General features: G+C 45.3%; 1 protein-coding gene across 1 annotated transcript in view; it reads left to right on the top strand.

The window, feature by feature from the left end:
• Window positions 1-4,663: 4,663 nt before the first annotated feature.
• Window positions 4,664-15,000, top strand: part of LOC132466544 (actin-binding LIM protein 3-like) — a 28,260-nt gene continuing 17,923 nt past the window's right edge. The window contains exons 1-2 of the mRNA XM_060063795.1: window positions 4,664-5,338; window positions 13,721-13,864. Of these exons, the coding sequence (XP_059919778.1) occupies window positions 5,326-5,338; window positions 13,721-13,864 (157 nt within the window). The 5' untranslated portion in view covers window positions 4,664-5,325. The remainder of the gene's footprint in view (window positions 5,339-13,720; window positions 13,865-15,000) is intronic.

Raw genomic sequence — 15,000 nt, 5'->3', positions numbered from 1 at the left:
AGCTTACGTCAACCATCGGCCAATACTCGTGCTTATATGCTCTCCACTTCCAGGTAACCTTTGGATACCATTTGATCCCTCTTTCTGGGTCAGATGACCATCTCTGCCAAACCAGATAGTGATCCAAAGGCCCTGGGTGTTCCACTTTCTTGTGTTATTTCCCCTGCTGCTTGGTTAACCATAAACCCAGTAGCTGATTGTGTAGTATTCCATGCTCAACCCCGCACCACAACAAAGTCACCCTGACCATGCAATATCGGGCCTACACATGTGATCGCACGATTGGCAATGGAGGACTGTATTTATTACTTGTGTGCATGTGTGTGTGTGTGTCGGTGTGTGTTAGTGTTTGTGCGTGTGTGTATGTATGTGTATGGGTTTGTGTGCATGTGTGCAATCGGCATGTGAGTAAGTTTGTGTGTGTGTGTGTGTGTGTGTGTGTGTGTGTGTGTGTGTGTGTGTGTGTGTGTGTGTGTGTGTGTGTGTGTGTGTGCTCAAGCATGTTGTGTGTGCCAACAGATATGTTGCAGGACAATGCGTAGGGACTGTGAGGCTCAGAGTGGAAGAATGCGACAAAGTTGTGATCAGCTGTCATGATAACGGCGCAACGCCTACTGTGACTGTCGGAGACAATAGACACACTCGCCTTTTTTAACAACAACAGGAACAGCGGATGACTACAAAACACTTGGGGGTCATTTAGTAGAAAGTGAAAAAGTCTATTTGTAACCGTATTGTCGATGGTTACATTCAACTCGCGACTCTAGGTCTGCCTCTCCCCCTCACCATCATGCGTTGGAACCAAGTTTAAAGACAATGGTTAGCATTTTGGTCTTTCGTGTGGCACTTAAAGGGTGGCAAGGAATGATGTCACTGCGTTCTGTCACCGTCCAACAAAAGCAGAGATCAGAGGATGTTTTTCTCCAGTGAGGTTCAGGGGGCACGCAGGCTAGATTGAGGGGGCCCACATTGGCAAACGAGAACGCATTCTCAGTCCCCCCCCCCCCCCCCACCCGCTGTCCCCTCCCCCCATCCCCTGGCCCAATAGGCCTTCAGTGTTCAGGAAGGACTGTTTCCTGTTTTTCTGCGCCGTCAGTCTGTCAGACAAAGCACAACGCCTGACTGAAGCATGTTCAGCATCCACACACACACCAACCCGCCCTCACCCACACACACACACACGCGCACACACAAACACAACCTTCATAACACATACACACACACACACACGCCCAAACCCTCACACAACCACGATAATTGATCCCAGTCCTGGAATTCCAAAGGCATTTGTTTTTCCATATACCTGATTTGATTTTAAAATCGATGTGTTAAACAACATTACATGACGTAATATGATTTGAAGTACCCTTCAAATCATATTAGCTCTATTTTGTTAGCTACTCACACACATTTTCATCCAGTTTCCTGTCCATTTTTATTCTTCCCTATTAACTTTCCTCCATCCTGTCCCAGGGTAGGAAATTAACTTTTTTAAGTGGGCTTACTTGGCCCCCTTGTAATTTGTCTCAGGGCATTTTGGATCATTTCCAGGGCGATTTAATCAAATGTTGGAAAATGCCGTCTTTTTCTTTACTGCCTGGCAATATTCAATGACTCCAATGTAAAACCATTCATTGCAAATAGAGCGGAGAATTTCTTTGCTCAATTTTGTGGGCAATCATATATTATTAAGGTGCAAAATGTCCCAAGGCCACGTTCAATTCGGACCCTGTCTCCCCTGTTGAGGAAAAAACCAGGGTGTGATGGAATATGCTACCTATGCTTGGTAAAAGGAGAATGTCCTGCTGTGCCCACGGTTATTCTATAATTGACCTCCATCATGGAGAGGTGGGCCACACTATGGAGCTAAATTGCTGGGAAATGGGCCATGCGGTGGAGCTCTGCATGGAGAGCTCACAATGGAGCATATCCGGGGGAGGGTGGGGCTCAGTGTAGCGCTTCAACAAAATGCTGTAGGGCCCACTGTGGAGCTCCATCGTGGAGAGGCGGAGCTCATTGTGGAGCTCCTTCAAGAAGCTGTAGGTCTCACTGTGGAGCTCCATTGTGGAGAGGTGGGGCTCACTCTAGAGCTCCTTCAAGAAGCTTTAGGGCTCAATGTGGAGCTCCATCGTGGAATGGGGGGTCTCACTGTGGAGCTTCACCAGGTGGAGCAACTGTGGAGCTCCATCAATAAGCTGTAGGGCTCACTGTGGAGCTCCATCGTGGAGAGGTGGGGCTCACTGTGGAGCTCCATCACGGGGAGGTGGGTTTGTGGTTCTGTCATGGAGAGAAGGGGGGGGGGGGCCTTGCAGTATGCAGGGAGACCACCACTTCACCCTCAGATATCCCTCTATTGTCCAGCTTCCTCAAATCATAACCAGGGTTTCCTCTTATGAAGGTACCACATCCTTAAATCACATGAATACATAAAGCACAAGTATATATTCTTAAAGGGGACATATTATGAAAACAACACTTTTACTGGGATCTGGGGTGTTGTGTTGGGTCTCTGGTTCTCCCACACGCATGCAAACTGTAGGCTACATGATTTTTTGAGTGCGATATGCATTTCTGAAAGTACCCAGCCTACAGTTACCAAATGAGCGAGTCAGTTTTGGCGCTCCCTCCTACACGCAAGCCCCCTGGAACAGTGCATTCTTCCGCATTCCACCAGTGCTCAGTGGCCAAGCCTGGTATTGCAGCTGTTTAAGCGGGCTGTGGACGGGTCCCTCGATTCAAGGGGCCCAGTCCAGAAGTAGATATCTCCAATCACTCAAATACAAGTGGGGAACAGGAATGTGTCTCCGCAAAAAATGACTGGATATCGATCAAAGGCTCATAATTATCTTTATGCCATGTACTTAAAAAAATTAAGTTTTCTCTTTTCAAAACGCCACCTCAAGCGTTTTATTAGCCGTTGTTTGTTATTATTTTTTGCTGGAGAAGGAGGGGTGGGAAGCTGAAAGGAGTCGTAGTGAAACAAATGTTGTTTCGGCCCAGCATTCGAGAGGGCCTATAGTGCACGGCTCCATTAACTTCTCGTGTCTGAGGTTTTTCCTTTTACTTAACATGAATGACATTGATGGTTTTTAGGCACTGTGGTGATTTTTTATCTCTAAAAGTGTTTTAGTGATAAAGGGATTTTTAGACTGGTTCAGCTGCTGCTCAATGACTCATGTTCCTTTGCTTGCGATAGTTGCGATTCACCATTTATTGATCCATTTATTCAAAAGATCCAAAGACAAAGAACGGTTGCATTACGGAATCATCTTTATAATATTGTTAATAGCCTAATAAACATTGCAGTTGTGTTAGTATTTCATTTTTCATTTGCTTGTTTAGCTATGTATGACAGTTAACAATGTTGGTGTAGGCCTATTACAAATATTTATGTGGGTAGCCTACTCCAACCTCGTTGCTGATCGATATGTCACCATTTATTTGCATAGAAATTATTGATAGCATTTTTCGTAAATAGTTGGATGGAACCTGTTTCTTAAGCAATAACATTGAACTGTATTGTTTTCTAGGCCAACATACATTTACTATGTTGTTGGTATGTTATATGGAGCAATCTTTCATATTTATGAAATTAACTTATGCTTCCATGGTCGGTAAACAATGCGACTGCGATCGCTCAGACCTCTCGCTTATGATTCTACAATGCTAGCAATGCTAAAAAACAAGAATATTTCTGCATCCGGTACGTCATGAAGTAGGGCATGGCTAGGCTCCCATGATGCGGAAGCATATCTCTCCTTGATGTTGCCCTGTGCCGTGTTCCAACACCCGTACTTCCATGAGTATACTTAAAGGAAGTACACTATCTGCACTATCCGTACTCACTTGAGTACGCACATTTTTTAGATGTGAGTGCTGTTCCAAATCGAGTACTCTGTGGTGCACTTCAAAAACACCAGAAACAGCGCATTCTGAAGGGACTGAAACAGAGGGGAATAGAGGAAGGCGAGATTTTATTTTTTCTATGTCAAGCAAACAGCTTAAAAAAAACCATGTTTTCCGTAAACATATACTATGTTCACTTGTTGGGAAAATACCATAATATGTCTCCTTTAAATACAAATAACTTTCTTGATTTAATATCTTTGAGGAAAAACAATTGAAAGCAAATATTAACTGATATGGTATGCCATATACTCCTCAATAATTTATTCATTTACATAAAGAAAATAAATAAATAATTTAATGAATGCATGCATCAATAAATACATACGTATACACAACAACATGAATTGTTATTGTCTTGTAATAATAATAATAATAATAAATGCAATTTATTATTATATATATAATATGGTACTCTGAGACGCTTTACATAATGCCCTAATCTGGTCGCTAGATGGCATCCCTTGTTGTTATCATCGAAAACATGCAGTCATTGGGACAGCGCTCAGCTCATGCATTTAGAAGTGAAGGAAAGTCCGAAGGTGGAGAGGAAATCACACACATTTACGATTATATGTAATTCATGAACATTTGAACATATTGCCTTGAAATGTGTTGTTTGTTTCCCAAACAAAAGCGCATAAAGCTTCACTGCAATCTCTAGATAATCCAATTAACTAATTTGCCTATGCATCAACTTTCCAGGAGAGGGCGACGTCATAACAGTTTTAGGCGTTGATGGAATTAAGGGGGGGAAAGAGCCCAACCCCAATTCAAGCCCATACGCCTTGACACTTGTGTTTATCCACGCTCAGAACAATCGTCCGCTCCGTTATTTTCTGTCTCGTTTCGCACCGACCCACGCGCGCCCACCCTGGGAGTGACGTCGCCTATAAAGCCGGGATGAAAATCGGGAGTTTAATGAGAGCGCGCGAGCCCTTGCCGTCCGGCAGCAGCAGCAGCAGCAGCAGGAGCAGGAGCGCACAGTGACAGCACACCGCTAGGGAGAGAAGAGCCAGTGGAGATCTAGAAAGAGCCAGTAGCTAACGTAGAAGGTGGAATGCGACTGAACAGCATTGTATGGTCGTTTGCTGTCAGTTTCCTCTGACTAACATTGTTGGCTCGAGCAGAACCGGTGGAAACTGTGGCTGGAAATTCAAGAATATCGGGAACATTCTCGTGTGTCCAGAACACTATTTACCACCTGGCTTTTATTTTTCTTCTCCTCGTGTTGGCCGCTCGTGACAAAATTGTATTTGGAAGCCTTGACTCAGTCCGGAGCATCATCTACGTTTCAGCGGAATTTTAACAAGTCTATCCGTGTAACGAAACAAAGTGTAAAGTGAAGCTTTTCCTTTGTGCTTTATGGGATTATTCCGAAGGAAGCGGCTTTGTTTTGGATAAGAACCGTTTGGCATCATGAGTTCCAGTGGTAAGTCCGTTGTGCGCGTGCAACCTTTAACAGCGCGAGCCCACTAGTTAGTTTGGAATACAAAGACAACACATACCAACCATGCATTTTATGTAGGGCTTTGTAAAAAAAAAAAAATCACAATAGCAAAGTATCTACTCAATATTTGATGACACTGTAGCCTATTTATAGTTGCATATGTAATAGTGTTAGCCTATAATTGAATAACTGATAGGGACTGATGCAGAACGGTTCTTTTTAAGTTGTTGGCTCTGGTTTTAGAGGAATCTGAGAATTGTCTCAGGTTAGAGAAGATAACTAAGTGTATTTGGAGGTCAAAGCAGTGTTTACTGAACTCATTTCAAAAAGCATTTTGTGGAGTCTTTGTCCACCTACAATAGCTCTCAGCTGCTGTCCTTTTATGCTTCTACTTCTACTAATTTCTCTGCTGCTTTCTCTCACACATCAATCAATCGAGTCAATTCTCGCCGACACCAGGTCCTAGGGTTGACCCACGACCTCTAGCACCGGTAAAGAGCTCATCTGTTGCACTTTCTCAAAGGACCACTTCAAAGAACCACGTCTATTTTTAGATTTCTTCAAGAAGTGTCTGTTCAACTGATTGTGGAGGCATCTCTTGCCTGACAATAGGGCTTCTGTCTGTACTCATGCGCTCAGAGAGCTGTGATTTAGCACATGGGGAGCAGAGCACGGCCCAAAGGGACGGCGCACATGCTCATCCCTGAACCAGCTGATTAAGTTGGATCCCAGCAGAGCCCCGAAGGGGGGCCTCTCTCCTTCTGAATGGACCCCAGATCAGCTGACTCTGACACTGATTCCTTGTCAGCTGAATCAGGCGGCTTTGCTGGTTAAGCGGGGGACCAGCTGTTTGTCGCGGTGTGTGTGTGTGCGTATGTGTGTTCTAGAGAGTGTGTACGTGTATATGCGTGTGAGAGTTTGTGTGTGGTATATGTTTGTCTGTGTGTGGAGTGTGTGTAATTGTGTGTGTACTCTTTTTTGTGTGTGTTTGTGTGTTGTAAGAGGAGTTCATGTTCCTATGACTGTCCCCACTCTGACTGTATCTTCATTGCTCTATGTGTCTTTTGTCTTCTGCGCTGTGAGATGTGCCATCCCTCCACATGTACTCAAAGGAACAGCATGGGTCATGAGATGGACAGCATGCCCCCCTCATGCAAGACAAGGCACAAGGCCACTTTGTATTCACTTCATGACCCTCAGCGCTTTCACACCATGCCCATGGAAACTGGCTCCAAACACAGTCAAACATTTCAGACAGGTTAGGGGTATTCACTGGGGTTTCTGTTGTCCACTAAATCGTACAGTTTGTTTGTTTGTGTGTTTCCTGCAAACCACGCCGCAGTATATATAACCTCAAGCCTGGCAGGGGAACTTTGTAGATTCCCTCTCATCTCTTCTCCTGAGGCTGACTCTCAGGCAAGTTCAGAAGATGTTTGCCACGCGCCTTCCAGCCTCCATGTGACACATGCATGCGCACGCAAACACACACACACACACACACACACACACACACACACACACACACACACACACACACACACACACACACACACACACACACACACACACACACACACACACACACACACACTGGAGTTCACCTTTCCCTCTCTACAAGAGGAACTGCATCTTTCATCATGTGGCATGTCATTATGTGGGGTCAGGAGGTGAATGCATAATTCAGTACCCTTAGTCCTCCAGCGCCACGTCTTGGCTGGCTATGTTTTGCCTCTTCTTCTGGCCCTGCACTATTTGCTTCTCCCATGCCCTTGCTACGGAATCATTTTGAGAATCCCTTTGTGGAGCTCCGAGACTGTCCTCTCAGCTGTCACAGTGTGAGCGTAGTTTTGTCGCCAAAGAGTGCCGGTTACCTGGACGCAGGCACATACAGTACACACACTCACACGTGTGCATAAACAGATGCACATGGATGATATCAAACAATTGGTATGTCAGGAAAATGTGTGTGTGTGTGTGTGTGTGTGTGTGTGTGTGTGTGTGTGTGTGTGTGTGTGTGTGTGTGTGTGTGTGTGTGTGTGTGTGTGTGTGTGTGTGTGTGTGTGTGTGTGTGTGTGTGTGTGTGTGTGTGAGACGGTGGCAGACAGATGGTGGTGTGACATGTGTCAGTACGTCGGCTTCAGGCAAAAAAACAAGTACAAAAGTTAAAGAACATCTGTCAACTCTCCCCATCCTCCCATTCACCTTTCCTCCTTTTCTTACCTTACTCTACTTCTGCCTTTGTCATCACTCTGTTCTTTCTCTCCTGCTCTCCCCTCTCCTCTTTTCTGCTCCCGTCCCCCTCTTCTCACCATCAGTACCTCTCCATTATTATCAACACTCCGCTCCGTTCCTCGATGCTCCTTGCTTTGCCTCTCTTAGCCTCCCCTTTTCTTCCTCTCCTCTCAACTCCTTGCCTCTCCTGTCCTCTCTTAGCCTCTTCTCTCCTTTCCTCGCCTCTTAGTCCCTTGCCTCGCCTCTACTGTCCTCTCCTAGCCTCTTCTCTCCTTTTTTCTCACCTCTGCACTCCTTGCCTTGCCTTTCCTTTTTTCACTCCTCGCCTCTCCTCTCCCGGCCTGTCTGATACTCTCCTCTCTTGTCTGGTCTCCACTCCTTGCATCACCTTGCCTCTCCTCACCGGTCCTCACCTCTCCGCTGCTCTCCTTTACTCTCCTCCCAATCTCTCTTCTACCCTCCTCGCCACTCATCTCACATGTCACCTCACCTTTCAACTCCTGTCTATTTTCCTCTCTACTGCTCTTTTTCTCCACTTCTCTCCTCTCATCTGTCCTCCTCATTTGTTATCTCATCTCCTTACCTTTCCTCTCCTCTCTACGCCAATCTACTCTCTTCCTTCTATCTATCCTCTTCTTCCCTCCTATCCTCTCCTGAAGCATATATTCATAGCATGGACATGAATATGCTAGTTTAGACTGAGCTGTGGGCGGTTTTCCACTACATTCACTGTGATAGCCCTCATCCACACACACACACACACACACACACACACACACACACACACACACACACACACACACACACACACACACACACACACACACACACACACACACACACACACACACACACACACTAGATACAAATGGCATTTGATCTTTCTGGCGTACGTCTCTCGTGGTCACTGAGGGTAGTTAGAAGAGTGCTGTGTGTATAGTATAAATATAGGTCATAAATAAAATATTTGAACATCTGGCCAGGACAATTCTTTTTTTCACATGTCACATGACATACACTGAGACACGCATAAATACACCCAGCCACACACACAGCCATATTAAAACATTGCAAAAACGAAAAGGCAGAGGTTATTCATGTGAGCACATTTCATAAAGTTTACTCACAGTTTCTGCTCTCCTCCAGCTTTGTTCTTCGTGTGTGTGTTTGTGTTTGTGTGTGTGTGTGTGTGTGTGTTTGTGTGCGTGTGTGTGTGTGTGTGTGTGTGTGTGTGTGTGTGTGTGTGTGCATGGGTGTTTGTGTGGTTGTTTCTGGGGACTGATAAAACTTGTGTTGATCAATATACCGATCATTGTGCTCAGGGAATTGTGGGAACCTGCAGAGCCATTCATCACTGACAGTGCTGACAACCTATTAGTCTCTCCCTCTCTGGCCTTCTCTCTCTCACCCCCCATCTCTCTGTCTTTCTTTATCCCGGTGTAGCTCTCTGTCGCTCTCTCTCTGCCGCTCTATTTTTCGATGTCCTTTGCCCATGTTTTCTATTTCTCATTCCCCCTTTCTCCTACTCTCTCACCCTCCCTCTTACTCTGCCTCTCTATTTAATTCTATCTCTTTCTGTCCTGCTCTCTCTTGCTTTTACTCTTTCTACCTCCCATTCTCTCTATCTTTCTTACAGCAGTAAAATTGAAAATATCAATAAAAAACATCTGGAGCTTAGGTATAAATATTGCATGTTAGTATCAAAAATCTATGTTCCCTATAGCAGGTGCTGTTACATTTTAAAGCTTGACGCTCTGAACCTAACTGGCAAACAATAACTCTTTGCCAGTGACAGGTTTGGTGTAAGCCATGAATCATTCGGATTCTTGGAACAAAGAAAGAATCTAAACTGGTGGCAGTTACGATCGCTGTCCTCCCTCCTAATCTGTGGAGCGGCAAAACTAGAGCCAATCGAATGATTATGTAAATATAATAGACATTTAATAGACCTTTAACCCATGCCACACATAGGGTGTGAGGGACATTTTACATTATACCTTGAGAAAAATGAGTGTGAATAACCATGGCTAAATTTCAAAATCATGCCAATCTTGAATGCTCCATGTGATAATGAATGAATGAAGAGCACCGACATTTGAGAAAAATGGCGATGCTCACTGGTTGCCCCTTCCGTCCTCCGCTTGTTCTCTGCGTGACCTTGGCTCTGGTGGGATCGCACATTCAGACCGTAGAGCAGAGTGTGGCCCCTCCCTTTCTCCGTAGACCGACAGAATACTATATGGGTGTGTGATGTCACTGGACGCTCCTTCAGCCCTGTGATAAATGCCCCCCCCCCCCCCCAAGAAGTCAGAAGAGAGAGAGTTCTCTATAATTTCATTCCATACTATGGTTTCCCGCTCATCGAGAGATTGGGAGGGGCTGGGGGAGGGTGGGGCCTGTCACGACCCATCTTCTTACATCCCCATGTGAATAATCTCCCAGCATGCTCTCCTCATCTCTTCAGGGGCCATCAGGTCAGGGAAAGGGTGTGTTTGTGTGTGTGTGTGTGTGTGTGTGTGTGTGTGTGTGTGTGTGTGTGTGTGTGTGTGTGTGTGTGCGTGTGCGTGTGCGTGTGCGTGTGCGTGGCGGGCCGGGGGAATAGCGGGAGCAGCCGCTCTACGCCTGAGGACATACTGTTAGCAACGCACAAACACTCACACACACAAACACACACACACACTTTAGTGCCACGGGGAAGGGCCCCCCACAGGTCTAGAGTCAGTGCTTAACACCTGTGGACCGGTCGGCTGACATTAGAACAGGGGGAGTCAACACCCTGACAGCAGGGGGGGTGGGGGGGTGGGGCAGGATGCTAGTTTTAGGGGCTCGCTAATGGGCTCATACAGGGAAGAGCTTGGCGAGGTTTAGCGTGTTTTGAACACGCTGGCGCAATTAGGCGGTCGCGTATTGCCTTCAGCGTCGTGCGTCCGTGTCTGTTCTGTATTGAAGATGTTGCAGAGAATGTCTTTTTTTTTTTTTTTTATCTACGATTTTTTTGTGTGTAGGCTTCAAGTTCAAGTTCAAGTTCAAGTGTTTTTATTTGTCACATACAATAAATTGAAGTGAAATGTTAAAGGGACAATGCTCCACACTGTGCAAAAATACATAAAAATATAAAATAAAATAAATTAGTTAATTTATTTAGATAAAATAAAAAGCTTATACCCCAATTACCCGATTTTGATAAATCAAAACTCAGGATTGTAAAAAAAAATCTGCAAAGGCTGGGGCAGAGGGGGGAGGGTTAAAGAAAGTGGAGGAACAAAGCTCCGTCGCGTCCTAGGACCACTACAGGACTGTTGCCTTCTAACGGGGTTTTTGTTTACACGCAAGATACACACACATGCTACACACATACCGCACACACAAATGCTAAACATGCCACGCATACACCACACACTACACAGTACACACACACAGTACACACGCCAAAGCCTGTGTTGTTACCCAGTGGCCACGTTAGTAAATGAGCAGATTACAGACCCTCATTAGAGGAAATCCTCCTGGGCTGCCCTGCTCCAAATACAAGGCATTCAAAATAATTGGCTTTGTTTCTTGCTGCTGTAGTTGCTGTGCATATATAACAAGGTCAGTGTGGTTAATATAGCATTGGACGACCAAGGGGATGGGTACCATGGGAAAGGTTTGTTAAGCGTTGTTTCCTGGCGGACCGTACCATTGTCTGGGTTAGTGCTGTGTGTCTGCATAGGTGTTGTCAGTACACAAAGAGCTCTGCTGCTTCCCACCATTATTTTCGATTATCTTTCCTTCACACCTGATTGGTTCGTTGCTGCTCATTATTTACCTTTATTATTATTTACCTTACCCATTATTTACCTTACCCTCACAATTCAACACTGGGTCCCCTTCTTGTTGGCTTTTATACACATGGACACGCCACTCACACATGCACGAACACACACACACACACACACACAAACACACACACACAAAGGCAAAGATCCACACATACACAAAGTTTTGTTATTTGTGTGTCAGGATGACGTGTGTGTGTGTGTGTGTGTGTGTGTGTGTGTGTGTGTGTGTGTGTGTGTGTGAGAATGTGTTTACGAGAGAGGTATGTTTGAGTTGTGTTTATGTTTGTGTGTGTTTGTGTGCATGACAGAGTGAGGTGTGTGTGTGTGTGTGTGTGTGTGTGTGTGTGTGTGTGTGTGTGTGTGTGTGTGTGTTTGTTTGTGCGTATAGCTGACAGTATATGAGTATATGTGTTTGTGCTGCTGCTGCTGGGTTATGGCGACCCAGTGGCGCAGCCAGTGCCAGCATTGTGTGCACAACAATGTGCTAATAGAAACCTGTGTGTGGGATGTTGGGAGTGTTGAAGCGAAGCAGGCGCACGCATCTCCCAGGGCCCACCAACGTGCACTGGCGAGGACAATAACAGCTGAAGTCATGTGCACATTCTCTCCTGTGCCCACGGTGGATGGACGCACTGGTGCCCGTGATGCACAATTGACGTTTTGTTTCAGCCCTCATGGGCAGAGTGCAGCTAGATCATTCGAAAAACATGTCAGTTGTCCCTGATCTCGCCCGGGGCATAGAGAAGCTTCTGGCAAACTACGGACTCCATTATGAGTCAGTGGTTTTCAAGCTGTGGGTCAGGAACAATTAATGATTGCCGCACTTGGGATGGCAACAATTAACCCCTTTGTTCTAAAAAAATATCTAAAATGTATGTATTTGCCACACCCATATTATCTGTATAGAAAATGAGATTATGGAAAATTGAGGATAATCTCTCTTTCTGTCACGGTGATGATTGTGGCATAGCTTATTTTACTGCACAAAATATTGGATGGGGGAAAAAGCACCACCAAAGGTGGATCCTGGCATGAAAGGTTAGATCAAGCTAAGCAGGCTGGCTGCCCTCTGGTTGAATCTCCTTCAGCGGTGGGGGGAGCACTCTTGTGGGACGATGGAGCTCAATATTAAGAGGATGTGAATGCAGCTGCTTCCATTATATTGGAAGGATGGCACTAATCTTCTGTAGTAGTTAATGGCTGTTAAATCAATCTATGCAGTATTAAGCAGAGTATTAAGCTCATTTATCGAATTTAATATTTTATTTCCTGAATCACAGTGAAAAACCTTTCAGATGGGAATCAAACACCTTAACGACGAGATTACCCTTACCCTCCTCTCTCCAAATCTCACAGAGGCTCCGATCCTCTTGTCTTGATGGAGTTTGCGATGTGAGCAATGATAATGCAACCGATATAACTATATTTATATTATATTTTAACGACTACTCCATGTGGTGCTCCTGAATCCCTGTTAGGCAGAGAGATATGTTTTCCCGACTGGCTGAGATTGCCTTTCACGCCCGCGGGACGAGTCTGACAAGTTAGCTAATGCGTACAGAGAGAGTACAGCAGACCCATCCTAACCTGACACAGCACTGTTGACTCGCATGAGTGGGCACGCGAGTGCGAGTGAAAATAGGGAAAATAAAGTGAGCGGGCAAGCACACCAGAGGTTTATAGAGGTGTAAAGACTCACGCCTTGAGCGCCGCAGTTGACAGAGCTACAGGCATTTATCATATTGCCTCAAATCCAGAGAGAATATATCGTTTAATACACTTTTTACCTGCAAAATGCCAGGGTGCGGCAGCACGCACAATGGCTGGGATTTCAAATATACACACTGTGTGTAAACACAATATACACACATCCGATAATTTGTGACAGTTATGCGCACCTCTCTATGTCTCTATCGAGGGCGACAGATATTCAGAGTATACTGAGGAGAGGAGCTGTGGAAGGTTAAAAGGGCTCTAAGAATATTGTCACACGATGAGAATATGATTATGTTCATTACATGAGTTTCATCATGCTCAGGTGAAACAATAATAATGAAACAATAATATAATTGATATGTGATCTGAATTGTATCTTCTCTTCAGAAGTGAGCCGTCTTGTGTCTATGTAATTGGAAATGGTTAACGAACAATCTAACAACACGGGAAATAAGTGCAAAGATTCTCCGTTGCTTACTCTATTACGTTAAACATAAGATGCTCAATATCGCTCGGACGCAAACATTTCTCAATGGTCACTCTTTGAACATAGTTTGCAATAATTACATGCACTTGACATGCTTTCTCTCCTCCGCAGGAACACATCAGCAAGGCACTGCCGCCGGGGGGCGCGGTGCCAGCTCTGGATCAATCAGGTGCCAGCGTTGCCGGGAGGTGTGCAAGGGGGAGGTGGTGCGAGTTCAGGACACCCACTTCCACGTCAAGTGCTTCACCTGCACAGGTAAGACAGGAGTACAAGGAATCGTTGGGAAGCATGAAAGGGGATGCACGGTGCTATCTTGGGGGATGGGTGGTTGTTGTGTAAAGGTGCCCCAGGGCTGGGGTGGTCTGAGCTGAGCTGCCCAGTGTTTTTGTTCTGGGGGGAAAACAAAATGAATGGTAGCCAATGTCCTTCTGACGTCATTTTGCTCCAGTTTCACATGCTCTCTCTTTCTCTCACTTATTCTCTCTCCCTCACCATCTATCTCTTTGTTTCTCTATTCCTCTATGCTTGATACACACACACACACACACACACACACACACACACACACACACACACACACACACACACACACACACACACACACACACACACACACACACACACACACTTGTGAATGTGCAAAAACACACTCACACGCTGGAACACACAACCATGGTCCCCTTACACACACACGCACGCACAGTAACAAACAGTCGCACTCGCTCTCCCCTTACACAAGCACTCACTTAAAAACCCACTGGTTGAGGGAGCCAACAGAGTATTGTGCCAGTGTTGGGGGGATTGTAGTGGATCAGAGGAGCTGTGCAGGGGGTCTCTGAACCACCAGCTGAGAGGATTGTGTCTCTCTTGTACTCTGTGGTCTAATGAGTCCATCAGGGCCAGTAGAGGACTGCTACAGCTGAGACAACCTGCACAAACACACACACACACACACATCGCTGTGGCAATAGGTGCAATCATTGTAATGCATGCATTATAATAAATACAGGCGAATAAATGCAAAACGTAAATATGAACTTCTATCAAAGGTTGCAGTTATTGAATATATAATGAGTGCATGAGTGCAGTATAGAGCAGAGTAGAGGGAATCTATAATGCAGAGTGGCAGTTTTGTATACAACTGTTTAATTCCAATGAATGCATTTTCATTTCAGTCCTATGGATATTTTCAGCGCTGCAATCTCTGCAGGGAGAACTTCCTGCAATGCTTACCTGTCTTTGAAATGTATTGATATTTCTATTTCTGATTTTAACCATTTGAAAACGTACAAATGCGTTCTTGCTGCCAGTCAGTGCTGTTCAGTCAGTGCACAGCTGGTCCAAAATCCATGACATCATCCACAGTCTGCTCATCAGAGACGTATTACATG

The sequence above is a fragment of the Gadus macrocephalus genome, chromosome 10 (genome assembly GCF_031168955.1).
Source record: "Gadus macrocephalus chromosome 10, ASM3116895v1".
NCBI lineage: Eukaryota > Metazoa > Chordata > Actinopteri > Gadiformes > Gadidae > Gadus > Gadus macrocephalus.
Note: the sequence above shows the minus strand (reverse complement) of the source record. Positions and strands in the feature narration are given on the sequence as shown.